This window comes from Coregonus lavaretus, assembly GCF_964263955.1.
Source record: "Coregonus lavaretus genome assembly, chromosome: 23".
Classification (NCBI taxonomy): Eukaryota; Metazoa; Chordata; class Actinopteri; order Salmoniformes; family Salmonidae; genus Coregonus; species Coregonus lavaretus.
The window spans coordinates 47565011-47582982 of NC_140010.1; the positions used below are offsets into that span (position 1 = coordinate 47565011).

A 17972-nucleotide genomic window follows, 5' to 3' on the forward strand; every position below is an offset into this window, starting at 1 on the left:
GTTATTCTGTCTCTCACTGTTCAAATAAACCTACCATTAAAATTATAGACTGATCATGTCTTTGTCAGTGGGCAAACGTACAAAATCAGCAGGCGATCAAATACTTTTTTTCCTCACTGTAGCTACTTTCAAAGCCGCGCTGATTGGTCAGAGTTCGGTTGTTCTCTGTAAGAAGTAAAGGCACGCAAGAGAAGGAAGAAAAAAACATTGTCATCCATAACTTGCATTTTCCCGAATTTGCATATGAAGTTCTATTAAAGTATGTAGCTTTTTGTGAGTGATTGCAGCCAGCCTGACTGACCAGATGGTTAGCATTGACATCATGGATAGTTGCATTGTTTTAGGAGGTAAGCAAGCTTACAAAATAGAGAAAGGGTCATTAGTTCTACTCCCTTAAATTATTAAAACAAACAAAAGCCGGTTCTAACTAGTTCTCAGCCTACAGTACCAGTCAAAAGTTTGGACACTCATTCAAGGGTTTTTCTTTATTTTTACTATTTTCTACATTAATTAATATAATAATAGTGAAGACATCAAAGCTATGAAATAACACATATGGAATCATGTAGTAACCAAAAAAGTGTTAAAGATTCTTCAAAGTAGCCACCCTTTGCCTTGATGATAGCTTTGCACACTCTTGGCATATATTTTACGTGTGACAGAGGGCCAGAGATAATTGCAGATCCCTGTGATAATCTGAAGTACCCAAAAGGCCACTAGATATAATTTTATAAAATAAAATAAGAACTTAAACGTTACCAAAATTCTGATATTAAACTTAGAAAGTTTCCAGTAATATACCCTCCCCATGCAACCCTAGGTACGACAGTTGAACTAAACTCATGAGGCATTTATAAGTTATACTCTTCTAGAATCAATAAATTTAAATCAGGGGTGTCAAACGTCCGGCCCGCGGGCCGGATCAGGCCCGCAAACGGGTTTAATCCGGCCCGCGAGATGATTTAAAAAAAATACATAAAAAAATAACCTTTTTTTTTTTTTTTTTGTAAAGTATAAAAATGCGCTGCAATTTTTCAATAAAATAAACTCCTGTTCCAATTGTGTCCACTGGATGGCGCAATAGCAATTGTGTTAAGCAAGCTAACTGTTTATACCGGGGCAGAGCAAGTAGGTCAAGCACGTGCAGCCAATGAGCTACTTTGTTTTGCCCGAGATATTTATTACGGCTTCTGCTTTTAACATTATGTGCTTTGGCACCCTCATTGCCCCAATATGTCTCTGTCAAAAAAGAGAAAAGTGGACGCAGAGTGTTCCAAGAAAAATGGTCATCCTATTTATTCACGGAATTGAATGGGAAAGCTGTATGTTTGGTGTGTTCAGAGCATGTTGCAGTGCTGAAAGAATATAACCTTCGTCGCCACTATGTGAGTCTTCATGCCGACAAATATGACAACTTTCAAGGACAGCGGAGATGAGAGAAGGTGAATGAACTGTTGGCGGGTCTGAAGAAACAGCAGTCTGTGTTTACTCACAGCCGAGACATCAGTGACGCTGCAGTGAAAGCTAGCTACCTCATTGTTAATGAAATCGCAGTGGCTTCAAAACCATTTAGTGAGGGTGAATTTGTAAAAACATGCATGATGAAGGCAGCGGAGATTGTGTGCCCTGAAAAGCGGCAGGCTTTTGCAAATATCAGCCTGACAAGAAACACAGTTGCAGACAGGATTTCCGATCTTTCAGTGGATTTGGACAGCCAGTTGAAGCAAAAAGTAAAGTCATTTATTGCGTTTTTGGTTGCAATTGATGAAAGCACGGACATTACAGATGTTGCACAACTGGCCATTTTCATCCGCGGAGTTGATGACACATTGACCGTCACCGAGGAGTTCGTGGAGTTGGTGCCGATGACAGATACAACGACAGCAGCTGATATTTTTACCGCACTCGTCGGCGCGCTGGACAGGGTCGGAGTGGACTGGTCCCGCGCTGTCAGCCTGGCTACAGATGGTGCGCCCTCAATGATCGGGAAAAAAGCAGGCGTTGTGACAAAGTTCAGAGAGAAAGTGCAATCTGCAAATGGAGGACGTGATTTTTTGACTTTTCACTGTATTTTGCACCAGGAGGCTTTGTGTTGCAAGTCATTAAAGATGGATAACGTCATGAAGGTGGTCATCCAAACTGTTAATTTCATCCGATCCAGAAGCCTGAATCACCGTCAGTTTGACAGCCTTCTCAGAGAGAAAGACCACATCTATGGCCTGCCATACCACACTGAGGTAAGATGGTTAAGCCGAGGTGCTGTGCTGAGGCGTTTCTTTGATTTACGAGAAGAAATTGAACAGTTCATGGAAGAAAAGGGCAAACCAGTGTTAGAATTTCATTCCGCAGAATGGATGCAGGACCTTGCATTTATGGTGGATGTTACAGAGCACCTGAATAACTTGAACGAACAGCTGCAAGGGTGCAACAAAGTTGTCACGCAGTATTATGACAGCATACGTTCTTTCAAGTTGAAGCTGTCATTGTGGGAGACGCAACTTGCCGGTGGTGATGCAGCTCACTTCCCCTGTCTGAAAAATGTGTGCGCGACCCAACATGTGGCAGACATGAAGCGGTTCAAAGATAAAATAACGGGACTGTTACGGGAGTTTGAGCAACGCTTTCAGATGTATGTTTATATGTTTTTATGTTGATGTGCTATTGTTTTTAATTGATTTTATTTTATTTGTATATTTAACCTATTCTTGACTCTGTGGTTCTTGCACTTGTTTGGGGAACAGGATTTCATTATTTTTATCTACATTTCTGCCTGAGAAATGACACCCTGATATAGTTCTGTGATCTGTGAAACAGTTCTGTTAATCACTGAGGCATTGTGTGTTTGTGTGTTCTTTTTCTTTAGAATTTTCAAATAAACTTGACGTGTTTTATGATTAATAGTGATGTTGTGCTTGTACTATTTTGGACACACTGTCCTCAGGCTCCAGCTTTATGTTGTATGTTGATCGTATTAAAACAAAGGAAACAATCTGAAGTTGTTGTTTTTAAGTTATATATATATACCATGATTTTTCCGGTCCGGCCCACTTGGGAATAGATTTTCCTCCATGTGGCCCCTGAGCTAAAATGAGTTTGACACCCCTGATTTAAATCATTCATTTGAATGTCAAAAAATTTATGCAGCAATCGCAGATTGCCCTTTAAAAAAAAAAAGATACACAGTATCTCCGCCAACGAGGGGTGTGAACAGTTTCGGGTAGCGTGGTTTGCGAATTGGGTGTTTGTTAAAGGGGCAGTGCCGTTAAATCAAATCAAATCAAATTTTATTTGCCACATGCGCCGAATACAACAGGTGCAGACATTACAGTGAAACGCTTACTTACAGCCCTTAACCAACAGTGCATTTATTTTAAAAAAATAAAACAACAACAAAAAAAGTGTTGAGAAAAATTAAAAGAGCAAAATAACAGTAGGGAGGCTATATAAACAGGGGGGTACCGGTGCAGAGTCAATGTGCGGGGGCACCGGCTAGTTGAGGTAGTTGAAGTAATATGTACATGTGGGTAGAGTTAAAGTGACTATGCATAAATAATTAACAGAGTAGCAGCAGCGTAAAAGGATGGGGTGGTGGGGCAGTGCAAATAGTCCGGGTAGCCATGATTAGCTGTTCAGGAGTCTTATGGCTTGGGGGTAGAAGCTGTTGAGAAGTCTTTTGGACCTAGACTTGGCACTCCGGTACTGCTTGCCGTGCGGTAACAGAGAGAACAGTCTATGACTAGGGTGGCTGGAGTCTTTGACAATTTTGAGGGCCTTCCTCTGACACCGCCTGGTATAGAGGTCCTGGATGGCAGGAAGCTTGGCCCCAGTGATGTACTGGGCCGTACGCACTACCCTCTGTAGTGCTTTGCGGTCGGAGGCCAAGCAGTTGCCATACCAGGCGGTGATGCAACCAGTCAGGATGCTCTCGATGGTGCAGCTGTAGAATTTTTTGAGGATCTGAGGACCCATGCCAATTATTTTCAGTCTCCTGAGGGGGAATAGGCTTTGTCGTGCCCTCTTCACGACTGTCTTGGTGTGTTTGGACCATGATAGTTTGTTGGTGATGTGGACACCAAGGAACTTGAAGCTCTCAACCTGTTCCACTACAGCCCCGTCGATGAGAATGGGTTCATGCTCAGTCCTCTTTTTTTTTCCTGTAGTCCACAATCATCTCCTTTGTCTTGGTCACATTGAGGGAGAGGTTGTTATCCTGGCACCACACTGCCAGGTCTCTGACCTCCTCCCTATAGGCTGTCTCATCGTTGTCGGTGATCAGGCCTACCACTGTTGTGTCGTCAGCAAACTTAATGATGGTGTTGGAGTCGTGCCTGGCCATGCAGTCATGGGTGAACAGGGAGTACAGGAGGGGACTGAGCACGCACCCCTGAGGGGCCCCCGTGTTGAGGATCAGTGTGGCAGATGTGTTGTTACCTACCCTTACCACCTGGTGGCGACCCGTCAGGAAGTCCAGGATCCAGTTGCAGAGGGAGGTGTTTAGTCCCAGGATCCTTAGCTTAGTGATGAGCTTTGAGGGCACTATGGTGTTGAATGCTGAGCTGTAGTCGATGAATAGCATTCTCACGTAGGTGTTCCTCTTGTCCAGGTGGGAAAGGGCAGTGTGGAGTGCAATAGAGATTGCATCATCTGTGGATCTGTTGGGGCGGTATGCAAATTGGAGTGGGTCTAGGGTTTCTGGGATAATGCTGTTGATGTGAGCCATGACCAGCCTTTCAAAGCACTTCATGGCTACAGACGTCAGTGCTACGGGTCGGTAGTCATTTAGGCAGGTTATCTTAGAGTCCTTGGGCACAGGGACTATGGTGGTCTGCTTGAAACATGTTGGTATTACAGACTCAGTCAGGGACATGTTGAAAATGTCAGTGAAGACACTTGCCAGTTGGTCAGCACATGCTCAGAGTACACGACCTGGTAATCCGTCTGGCCCTGCGGCCTTGTGAATGTTGACCTGCTTAAAAGTCTTACTCACATCGGCTACGGAGAGCGTGATCACATAGTCATCCGGAACAGCTGGTGCTCTCATGCATGCTTCAGTGTTGCTTGCCTCGAAGCGAGCATAGAAGTGGTTTAGCTCGTCTGGAAGTCTTGTGTCACTGGGCAGCTCGCGGCTGTGCTTCCCTTTGTAGTCTGTAATAGTTTTCAAGCCCTGCCACATTATTGATGAAGCCAGTGACTGATGTGGTGTACTCCTCAATGCTATCTGAAGAATCCCGGAACATGTTCCAGTCTGTGCTAGCAAAACAGTCCTGTAGCTTAGCATCTGCGTCATCTGACCACTTTTTTATTAACCGAGTCACTGGTGCTTCCTGCTTTAGTTTTTGCTTATAAGCAGGAATCAGGAGGATAGAGTTATGGTCAGATTTGCCAAATGGAGGGCGAGGGAGAGCTTTGTATGCATCTCTGTGTGTGGAGTAAAGGTGGTCTAGAGTTTTTTTTTCCTCTGGTTGCACATTTAACATGCTGGTAGAAATTAGGTAGAACGGATTTAAGTTTCCCTGCATTAAAGTCCCCGGCCACTAGGAGCGCTGCATCTGGATGAGCGTTTTCCTGTTGATTTATGGCCTTATACAGCTCATTCAGTGCAATCTTAATGCCAGCATTGGTTTGTGGTGGTAAATAGACAGCTATGAAAAATATAGATGAAAACTCTCTTGGTAAATAGTGTGGTCTACAGCTTATCATAAGATACTCTACCTCAGGCGAGCAAAACCTAGAGACTTCCTTAGTATTTGATTTTGTGCACCAGCTGTTGTTTACAAATATACACAGACCGCCACCCCTTGTCTTACCGGAGTAAGACGTGATTTCGTTGTTTTTTTTCATGCTATTTCCACACTGTGAGGTCGAAATAACACTCTGAAATTGTGAAAATGATGGTAATTACCTTTTTGAGTTGTTTGAAAAAAATGCCTGGAATTTCAGCATCTTCAGGTGGGATGGAACTTTTTGCCCACATCATGACGTCACAATATGATCTGATTATAATAGACCAATGACTGTTCATCTGGGTAAGATGGTGGGCTAAAGGTGGCTCAGGAAAAAAAATCATTTGTATTATTCTTTTTGAGGTATTTTCATTAAATAAGCACACACAGTGATTTATTATACATACAGTGATGATTTAAAAATACATTTACAAAGACTGCATGGGGGCTTTAATACACCAATAATTTACTATATCCACCTGGACCTTTGCTACCCAGGAAATTTGCGTGACCGGACCTTCTCAAATAATACTTAAGTGCCCAAGGCCTATATAGTGGATTTTTTTGCTCTTGACTTGCGCATAGACAACTCCAAAATCCACGGAGGTTGTGAAATATAAACACAAGATGAGATGCACATGCCAATTGCACGCTCCCTCAAAACTTGACACATCTGTGGTATTGTGTTGTGTGACAAAACTGCACATTTTAGGGTGGCCTTTTATAGTCCCCACCACAAGGTATACCTGTGTAATGATCATGCTGTTTAATCAGCTTGTTGATATGCCACACCTGTCAGGTGGATGGATTTTTTGGCAAAGGAGAAATGCTCAATAACAGGGATGTAAACAAATTTGTGCCAAAAATTTGAGAGAAATAAGCTTTTTGTGCGTATTGAACGTTTCTGGGATCTTTTATTTCAGCTCATGATACATTGGACCAACACTTTACATGTTGCGTTTATATTTTTGTTCAGTATAGTATAAAACATGATTCAATTACTTTAAATGCTGCTTTTTGGAATGCTGTTTGATTGATGGGCCTTTGTCCTAAGGAGCGTGGCCTTTTTTGACAAGCCTCTTTTCTGAGTTAAATGTATACTTTTTCTCTTAGATGGCATCGTTGACAATGGGCTTTGGAGATCCCCTCTCACCTTTACAATCGGTAAGCTGTTATATTAGTAATTATTATTCAAACCCAATGTTATTTTTATCATAACATGTATATCTTTTTGTTAAACCCAAGTGTCAAAATAGAGAATCTTTGCATGATTGACATAGTGAACCATTTTCTCTCTGTATTTTCTTATTTTTGTATTCAATTACACAATCAATGGAATGTCAATAACTTAAGGAAGCAATTCCACCTATCTCCATTTATTGTGTGTGTTTAGTCAGTATTTGTGTTTGTAATGTACAGTGGAACAGCAAGTCAGTGCTATGTTCAAGCACAGTTTCCTCCTATTGTAGGTAGCGGCTCAGAGACAGCGAGCATTAGCCATCATGTGCCGAGTGTACGTGGGCTCCATTTACTACGAGCTGGGAGAGGACACTGTCCGGCAGGCCTTTGCCCCGTTCGGCCCCATCAAGAGCATCGACATGTCCTGGGACTCTGTTACTATGAAACACAAGGTGAGATTTCACAACTGAACATTAGAACATCCCAGACTTGTTTTCCTCAGCTGAACTCAGCTGTTGAATGAGTGATTCCTTTACTGTATGTTCTTTGTATCTACCCACAATGTTGTAAGGATTTGTATTATTATTGCATTTGTGTATCATTTCAACTATAGCCCGACCAATATCATTGTCTTCCGTCAGGTGGCGCCACTCCTGTGCAACGCTCGTCCCTCAACCGACCTGTCTTGTAGGTTGTGGAATAATAAATGTTATATTTTAAGCATCCGCCACAGAAAATAAAAACATAGTTCCTAATTTCTGGAATTACTGTGCTCTCGCTTGGATCTCTGACACAGGCAGAATTAGCTTAATTATTATACACACATTTTGACAGTGATTTAAAGATTTGCAATTGTGAGAAAACGTAAACAAAGCGGCTCTACCTCCTGCAGAAATGATCTGAAAGCATATCGTTCGCCACTGACTTGATCAGCAGATTGAACTTGTTGCTAGCTAGCTTACTGAAGTACTAGCTAAGCAAGCTTGCTGTGAAAAAGTATTTGCCCCTTTCAAATTTTCCCTACTTTTACATATTTTTTTAAAAACTGAATTATCAGATCTTCAACCAAAACTTAATATTAGATAAAGGGAACCTGTGTGAACAAATAAAACAACAATTACATACTTATTTAATTTATATCATAAACAAAGGTATGCAACACCCAATGCCCCTGTGTGAAAAAGTAATTGCTCCATTACACTTAATAACTGGTTGTGCCACCTTTAGCTGCAATGACTCCAACCAAACGCTTCATGTAGTTGTTGATCAGTCTGTTATGTCTCTGTGGAGGAATTTTGTCCCATTCTTCCATGCTGAACTGCTTCAACTCAGCGACATTTGTGGGTTTTCAAGCATAAACTGCTCGTTTCAAGTCCTACCACAACATCTTAATTGGGATTAGGTCTGGACTTTGACTAGGTCATTCCAAAACTTCAAATGTGTTGCTTTTTAGCCATTTTCATGTAGACTTGATTGTGTGTTTTGGATCATTGTCTTGCTGCATGACCCAGCTGCGCTTCAGCTTCAGCTCACAGACGGATGGCCTGACATTCGCCTGTAGAATTCTCTGATACAGGGCAGAAATCATGGTTCCTTCTATTAAGGCAAGTCATCCAGGTCCTGAGGCAGCAAAGCATCCCCAAACCATCACACTACCACCACCATGCTTGATCTTTGGTATAAGGTACTTACTGTGGAATGCAGTGTTTGGTTTTCGCCAGGCATAATGGGACCCGTGGGGGGTTGAGACCTCTCACTGTTTTGATTAGAAAATCCAATCGTTGTAATTGTAGGGGGCACCGCTCGGGGGCTGTGCATGTGTAGGGCCCTATAAAATCTTTATATTTTTCTCAAATTCTGTTTTGTGTTTTCCCAAATTCCGTTTTCTCTGGTTTTAGTTTTCCTGGTTTGGGATTCCTTACATTTTTTCAATTTTCTGACTCAAAATTACAATTGGATGAGTCCATGACAATGCATAAATCACATCAGAAGACCATAAAATAATAAAAATAATTTGTAATTGCCCTTTAATTGTGGATTTAGCGAGAGGAATGTTTGGCTAACGATGTTTCTGTACTGCACATGTGATGGCATAGTTTGCTAAACAAATGCCCACCCGATTGATACAAATAATCATGAAATCATTCTGCCCGGTAGGCCTACTTTGCAGTTAACATTTAATTGACATCTGGATTCCGTGATTCTGTCCGCGTTCTCCGCATGGCAGATTTAATAGGGCCCTACATGTGGGTTTTTGAGTGAGAAAGACACAGAGGGGAACTAACCAGTAAAAGCACTTCATTATCTACGCATCGTGCTGACTGCTGACAACAACAAAACAGCCTCCCAGACTCTGAAGCCAGGAGGACCAGGCTACCAAACGGATTGTTTTCAGAAATTCGCTCGTAACGTTGGATCAGACTGATCGCTGTAGCCAATCGCTACTTTGTAATGTTGGGTTGAATGCAAGAGCAGCAGCAGCTGTGTCACGTTCGTTGAAGGACGGGTCAGACCAAGGCGCAGCGTGAAATGCATACATGTTTATTAAAAAGATAAACACACAAACAACGTAACGTGAAGTCCTCAGGCTAAACACAAATACAAGCCTCTACACGGAACACAAACAAGATCCCACAACACAGGCAGGAAAACAGGCTGCCTAAGTAGGATCCCCAATCAGAGACAACGAGCGACAGCTGCCTCTGATTGGGAACCACACCCGGCCAAACATAGAAATACAAAACATAGATCTACACATAGAAATACCACAACATAGAACTCAACATGCACACCCTGACCAAACTAACTAGAGTTCTGTAGGTCAGGGCTTGACAAGCTGATGACACTTGTGGCAGAACAGCAACTTCTTCATGCAAATGATTTATATTGGAAGTACAACAGTAGTGCTATGTATATTCTTTAAAATTACTAAACGACATTCTATTTTTTTTACATAATGTATAACCACAAATCTACACCTCATGCTACAACTACACTGTTTTTGTATTGTTGTAAAACGGATTCAACAGAAGCTCAGATTAGAAAATACAATATAATAAGGGAGTGGATGCTGACTGATATTATCAGCTGATATATCGGTAAAAGGCCAATATCCATATATTGGTTGGCCTCTAATTTGAACATATTAAAGGGCAATTCCACCACTTTTCAACCTCATATTCATCCTCTTCAGTACCAAACCAGTGTCTACACGTGAAAACAGCATGTTTCTATAATCTGTGGTTGAAAAGATACGGTCCTAAAAAATTAATCTCTCTGACATCACAGTTCATTTGAACAGAATAGAAATTAGGCTGTAAAGTTGTAATAAAATAAAGTAGAATGAGGTTTTATACCAACAGGTTTTATTGGAAAGCAAAACATTGCCCGTTCCGTCTTCATCCCTGCTATAAATCATAAATGAATATCATAAAAATAGAAACATTTTGCCTAGAACAAGTCGCCTACACAGTAATAAAACACAACTTCAAAATATAATATTTGTATAATATAATTTGCGAACGACATGTCCTATAGACTATTTGTATGAACATTTTAGGCCTCTAATTTAATTTAGCCTAGTAATGAACATTTTAATTAGGCCTAATAAATAACAAAACATGGCTGTCTACGAACATCCAAGGCCGGCCGGCCCCACTCCCCATTTCCGTTGTGATTCAGCACCACAGCAGTGGAAAGAGGTCACTCTAGGTGGCCACAAAATGAAGAAACTATAAAACTGATGTTGGACAATCAAATTTGATATGTAAATAAGCTACATTTGCTGGTTCATTTAGAGAAAGCTTATTTAACAATGAACCTGTGAAACGAGGCCAGCGCCATGCATTTCTGAAAACACTTTCCAAAAGCTCAAATGATATCTCACTCTTTTTACAGTTCTACTGAATGATGTTAATAAATATGTCTTTTGTAATTTGAACTATCGTGGGGTCGTGACTCATGTCATGTGTGATATAAGTGGCTTATTGAGAACTCTGTTTCCTGCTATAGGCAGTTTTCTGCCTAGTGATTGCAACATTGTAACTCTCCAATGTGAATAGTTGGCAACGATGTTTCATTTCCAAGTGCTACCGAATAACCTCAACTGATATGCATCAATTGTGCATGATACACATCATTACTCTAGTCTATCAATCCATTCCAAATCTCTATACTATACATGACAAATGGGCGGCATATGTTGATCTTGCCTAGGGCGGCAGCAAAACTGCTAGGACCGGGCCTGACGAACACAATCATTTTCCTCTAATTTACTTGCGTTTGTGGCCACCTTGGCCTGCTCAAAGTGAGCCGCTGTTGTTGGGAAGTCAAAACTGTCCAACTCCTTGGACCAGCTTGATGCACATCAGCCTCGTTACTTTGTCCTCAAGAAGGATGTGATCTTGAGGCTGTATTTACTGTTTTGGAGAAAGAATTTAGCCGATTTTGCCCAGTCAGGGTACACTTAGCTGAAGTCGCTTATGTGAGGGCCTTGCGTCTTTTGCGTGAGAAACGCACACATCTGACACTAATGTCCAAGCAGCTTGAGGATTTATTAGGCTATGAAGTATATTTGCCTTTGAAGTCGGAGCACATCGACTGGTATTTCCATCAATGAATAAAAAGCATTATTGTGGGCAACACTTTACTTGACACCCAGTGTCATAACACGTTATGACACGGTCATAACATGTCGTAATATGTCATAACAGCTGACATAACTTGTCATAACCTGACATAATATTGTCCTAACACTGTCATGACCCATATATGTACACTTGTTGTGATATATATTGCGTTATTTTATGGCTGGTAATGACACCTACATAAGTGTCAAAACCAATTACAATGATAATTTAACATTGTCATTAAAAAATATATTTAACTAAAACATACAGTTGACACGTAGGCTATGTTGTAATGGAATGTTTTGCCTTGTGTGGTAGGTTTTGTGGGTTTTGACACTCTTATGTAAGTGTCATAACAGCCATAAAATAACGCAATATATGTCACAACAGGTCTAAATATGTCATGACAGTGTTATGATCAAATAACAGGTTATGACAAGTTATGCCAGCTGTTATCACATTTTGACAGTTATGACCGTGTCGTAACGTGTTATGACGCTGGGTGTCAAGTGTTACTATTGTTTTTTTGCAATGGATTATTATAATTTTTTTCGGACAATTTGGCTGGCAAAATTTTTATTTATCTGCTTTTCATTTTTTTTATTGGCCAAAAGCTGGCATTTACCATCTAACGGAAAACCTTGAGGGTCGGTATTTTCTTGAGAGGAATGGCTGTTTTTAAAATGTTTTAACTTTTGATGATGTCATTGGGTAGAACTTTTTAACTTTATAAATTTTTTAGACAAAACTTGAAATGCGCTGTTTTCACATACACGGAGTGTACAAAACATTAGGAACATCTTCCAAATTTTGAGATACACCCCCTTTTGCCCTCAGCAGAGCCTCAATTTGTCGGGGTACTGCTTCCCACAGTTGTGTCAAGTTGGCTGGATGTCCTTTGAGTGATGATACACAAAGGAAACTGTTGAGCATGAAAAACCCAGCAGCGCCTGGCACCTACTACCATACCCCGTTCAAAGGCACTTAAAAATGGTGTCTTTCCCATTCACCCCATTCACCCTCGAATTCACCCTCTGAGTGGCACACATACACAATCCATGTCTCAAGGCTTAAAAATCCTTCTTTAACCTCTCTTCAACTACACTGATTGAAGTGGATTAAAACAAGTGACATCAATAAGGGATCATAGCTTTCACCTGGATTCACCTGGTCAGTCTCTCAATAGCAGGTGTTCATAATGTTTTGTACACTCGGTGTACGTAGACACTGGTATTGTGCTGGAGATAATGAAAAATAGGTTGAAAAGCGGTGGAATTGCCCTTCAAGTTGTTGGTGCAATGTGTTATAGTCATCAATATTTGTGCAACTATCCTGCCCTGCAATATAATGGTAAGCAATCTCTAGTAATTACGAATAAGCTATTAACCATGAGTATTGATGGTAATTGCAGGTACCATACCATCTTAAAATAAAGGAATAAAAAAAAAAAACAGTCAACCCTAACAAATGTAATGTAATCCCCTTTGCAAAGCCTGACTTTTTTGTTGTTCCATTGTCCCTCAGGGTTTTGCGTTTGTGGAGTATGAGGTGCCTGAGGCAGCCCAGCTATCCCTTGAGCAGATGAACTCTGTTATGCTGGGAGGGAGAAACATTAAGGTGAGCTCTGCTGTCCATTTTTAAAGAGTAACTGAGTTTTTTGCTCAATGCCATGATGACACTATTTTAACACAAATCACGCTTTAAGGTGGGACGACCGAGCAACATCGGACAGGCCCAGCCGATCATTGACCAGCTGGCAGAAGAGGCGCGTGCCTTCAATCGAATCTACGTGGCATCTGTGCACCCCGACCTCTCGGACGAGGACATCAAGAGTGTGTTTGAGGCGTTCGGCCGGATCAAGTCATGCACTCTGGCGAGAGACCCCACCACGGGGAAACACAAGAGCTACGGCTTTATTGGTGAGGAAGACTGCGACTTTAAATTGGTTGCAAACTAACCCCCTTGAAATAAATAAAATAATGCAGTTAAATCAACCAAGATATGTTTTATTTTTTATTTTAGTATTGTTTCAGTGCATTTGGAAAGTATTCAGACCCCTTCACTTGTTCCACAGTTTGTTACGTTACAGCCATGTTCCTCATCAATCTACACACAATACCCCATAATTACTAAGCAAAAATAGATTTTTAGAAATATTTGTAAATGTATAAAAAAACAAAAACGGAAATATCACATTTACATAAGTATTCAGACCCTTTACTCAGTACTTTGTTGAAGCACCTTTGGCAGCGATTACAGCCTTGAGTCTTCTTGGGTATGATGCTACAAGCTTGGCACACCTGTATTTGGGGAGTTTCTCCCATTATTCTCTGTAGATCCTCTCAAGTTCTGTCAGGTTGGATGGGGAGCGTTTCTGCACAACTATTTTCAGGTTGCTCCAGAGATGTTCGATCGGGTTCTTGTCCGGGCTCTAACTGGGCCACTCGAGGACATTCAGAGACTTGTCCCGAAGCCACTCCTGCATTGTCTTGGCTGTGTGCTTAGGGTCGTTGTCCTGTTTCGTCCCAGTCTGAGATCCTGAGCACTCTGGAGCAGGTTTTCATCAAGGATCTCTCTGCACTTTGCTCAGTTCATCTTTCCCTCGGTCCTGACTAGTCTCCCAGTCCTTGCCGCTGAAAAACATCCCCACAGCATGATGCTGCCACCACCATGCTTCACCGTAGGGATGGTGCCAGGTTTCCTGCAGATGTGAAGCTTTGCATTCAGGTCAAAGAGTTGAATCTTGTTTCTCATGGTCGGAGAGTCCTTTAGGTGCCTTTTGGCAAACTGATTTGGCCTGATTGATGGAGTGCTGCAGAGATGGTTGTCCTTCTGGAAGTTTCTCCCATCTCCACAGAGGAACTCTGGAGCTCTGTCAGAGTGACCATCGGGTTCTTCGTCACCTCCCTGACCAAGGCCTTTCTCCCCCGATTGCTCAGTTTGTCCGGCGGCCAGCTCTAGGAAGAGTCTTGGTTGTTCCTAACTTCTACCATTTACGAATGATGGAGGTTACTGCGTTTTTGGGGACCTTAAATGCTGCAGACAATTTTTGGTACCCTTCCCCAGATCTGTGCCTCGACACAATCCTGTCTTGGAGCTCTACGGACAATTCCTTCGACCTCATGGCTTGGTTTCTGCTCTGGCATGCACTGTCAACTGTGGGACCTTATATAGACAGGTGTGTGCCTTTCCAAATCATGTCCAATCAATTGACTATACCACAGGTGGACTCCAATGAAGTTGTAGAAACATCTCAAGGATGATCAATGGAAACAGAATGCACCTGAGCTCAATTTCGAGTCTCATAACAAAGGGTCTGAATACTTATGTAAATAAGGTATTTCTGTCTTTTATTTGTAATATTGTAACATTATGGGGTATTGTGCGTAGATTGAGGATTTTTATTTATTTAATCCATTTTAGAATAAGGCAGTAATGTAACAATGTGGAAAAAGTCAAGGGGTCTAAATACTTTCCGAATGCACTGTAAATGGCAGCTAAAAGCTGAATTGCGTATACAACATTCTAGAAAACAAATATAAATCAATAAATGTGATACTGCTTTATTAAGACATTTAAGTTATGAAGGGATCAGGAAGTTGTTGAAATCTTTTGGATGGTTTTAGTGGAGGATGTATTGATGGTCTGGAGGAGGGAGCATCTCGATCACAGCCAAGGGGAATAGCTGGTCAGAGACGGGCAGGTCAGCAGTACACATAGCTGTCCCCAACATTCTCAGCTTCTCCGTGCATTGGGCTTTGTAGATAGGTAGCTACTCCTCCACTAATATTTGTGTAGCACCCACTTGAGTGATGCCACCAATGGCGCATAGGCCCACCACTTATTTGATAAGTGAAAGTAGAAAATCTTCACAATTTCAAGTAATCTCCATTTAGGCAGTCCTCTCACTTCTGGCTTCTTCAGTGTTGTGGCATTCAAATCAAAACAGTCCCATTCAGCTAGCTAGATAAGCTACACCAACTGCCAACAGTTAGCATTAGCGCTGTATTCTACACAATATTAATAGATGTGGTAGTGTGAAATGGTAAAATGTGGGTTTTGGAAGTATTTTGACTTTGAACAGGTGCAAGACCTACAGTAGTGGATTCATTGACACAGTTAATGTTCTGTCTGGGCTGGGATGGCTATGGTGTGACCGACAGTAATACAATGTGTTGTGCATTTTGCAGAGTAGGCTACGGCACTCGTAAGCATTACCACATTTTTTACTACAATTACGCCTTTGAATCACCTTTTCTCCTAGTATCCAGATATCCCTCCCTAAATTTAGGTTTTGTCCCCATGAGGGATTTTAGGCTTTTTATCTTTAAAGAACCCCCTAGTAGTGCAGGTGTCATGACTTTGGGTGATAATCAGGTAATAGCAATTATGTTATAATAATGTTCATGCCAATACGATATTCTGCATCTGTAAAACATGCCTCCCACATAAGGCAATCAGGTATTGAATCTAGGGCTGTGACGGTCATGGAATTCGCCGCATATTTTCTCCTCTTTTCCACTCCTGACTGCATGTGCTGCTGCTGCAGTAAGGGGGGCATTGCCTAGGCAACCAAATACTTGTTTGCTACAACACCTTGCTTGTTTCAGCAAGGCGCAACAAAGTTTCATCACGGTGTAGAGTCCATGTTACAGCAGAAACGGAGTCAACCGCACAAATTCCCAGCCGTCCCGTCTTCAGTCAGCTGTTCGTTCCACCCCGCCATTATTTATTTTTAATGACGTTTCTTTTATTTTCATGACGGTCTTCATCCGTAACCGTCGGTTACACAGTTATACGGTAATTGTTCCACCCCTAATTGAATCTCTTTTGTTTCCCACCCGTTAGAGTATGACAAGGCTCAGTCCTCCCAGGATGCAGTTTCCTCCATGAATCTCTTTGACCTAGGGGGTCAATACTTGCGTGTGGGCAAAGCGGTCACCCCCCCCATGCCCCTGCTCACTCCGACCACACCTGGCGGACTCCCCCCTGCTGCAGCTGTGGCGGCTGCAGCTGCCACAGCCAAAATCACTGCTCAGGTAAATACTGTCTGTGCCCTCATTTTAGTATACACTATTTTCCACTGTTGAGGTCAGTTGAAAATTTAATTTAAATTAAAGCTCTTTGTGATATATTATTTGAATGATGTATTGTTTCCTAAAGCCAGACTCAGTAAGTCCCAAATAATATTAGCTATGTCATCTGTGTATAGGAAATATAAAACTGACGTGGTGACAGTTTTACCTTTTTGGAAACAAACCCAGGCAAGACATCATAACTAGGGCCATGCTTTTTAGGTACTTTTTGAGGCACTTTGCTTTTACTGGTATATTCAGCATTATCCACTAGTGTTGCTGCAGGTAGAAAATCCTAGGAAATGCTATTTAATTGACACAAGCAGTCTCCAAACAATCAATCAATGTCTGGTTGTGCGTGTGTGTGTTCGGTGGGGGGGATTGCCTATATCAGGGGAGGCGTAGCTCTGAATCTTAATTGCACAAAACCTATTATTTGGCAGGGAATACTATTTGTAGATCAATGACTCTGCTCCTCACTTAGCTCAAGCTGATAATCTCTAACGGAATAGTGGAATATTGACAAAGCAATGGACAGAAACGACAGTCTGTATTTATTGCTGTTGTAGGAAAGTGCCATAGTAGTTCCATCGTACGTTTCCAAATGATGAATCCATCCATACTATTTGACTTGGTTTGCTACAGCATGAGGAGTTCGGCAGTGACTCTGGCCCCACGTTGGAGCTCATTAGAATATCCAAGTGTATGCACATCTTATTGGCTGAGCTGGCAAATCAGCGTATAATATTATTATTATTTTTTATTTTTATTTTTACCGGTATGCGCCCAAACCAGGGGCACAGAGAAAAGCTGCTTTTTAATATCCTTAATTATAATTTTTTGGAAGGACATCAATTTCATATTGTAATTAATTTGAGGGCACATTTCATCTAAATCTGAAACACTGGACAGATACTTTAAGGTCGCTTCATTACCCCCTTCCTTTGGGAGAGGGTGTCCCCACGCTTCTTTATACCAAGTCCCTCACCTGTACACCCGTGTCCAGCAACTGTCAAGCCAACGTCTCTTGGCCTAACAGTTAAGGCGTTGGTTTGACAGTCACTGGACCAGGGTTCGTAGCCTAATGTAAATACAAGCAAGTCTGGCAGTGAGCCCAGATCCCGACACCTCACTTTTTTTATGTGCGTCACTCTCATCCACTTCAATATATTATATTTCAAATGTAAGTACACACGAATGCGCGCGTGACTGACGTGCTCCATATAAAATGCACTATTGTGCTGGAAGAAAACAAAAAGCAATGCACTCCTCGGTCTTCCAGGACAGAATGTCCAGAGTAAAAAAAAAATGTGTTTCTCGTTTTCTGTCCTTGTAGTCACTGGCACAGTCCAGGTGGTGTTCCCTCA

The 17972-nt window shown here is 41.7% G+C and overlaps 1 protein-coding gene across 2 annotated transcripts in view; it reads left to right on the forward strand.

The window, feature by feature from the left end:
* The window catches only part of puf60a (poly-U binding splicing factor a), a 73992-nt gene that overhangs the window by 34184 nt on the left and 21836 nt on the right, over positions 1 to 17972 (forward strand). For both annotated transcript variants that reach the window (XM_084139985.1, XM_084139984.1), the window contains 5 exons: positions 6837 to 6887; positions 7193 to 7354; positions 13055 to 13147; positions 13236 to 13449; positions 16379 to 16569. In XM_084139985.1, the coding sequence (XP_083996111.1) occupies positions 6837 to 6887; positions 7193 to 7354; positions 13055 to 13147; positions 13236 to 13449; positions 16379 to 16569 (711 nt within the window). The remainder of the gene's footprint in view (positions 1 to 6836; positions 6888 to 7192; positions 7355 to 13054; positions 13148 to 13235; positions 13450 to 16378; positions 16570 to 17972) is intronic.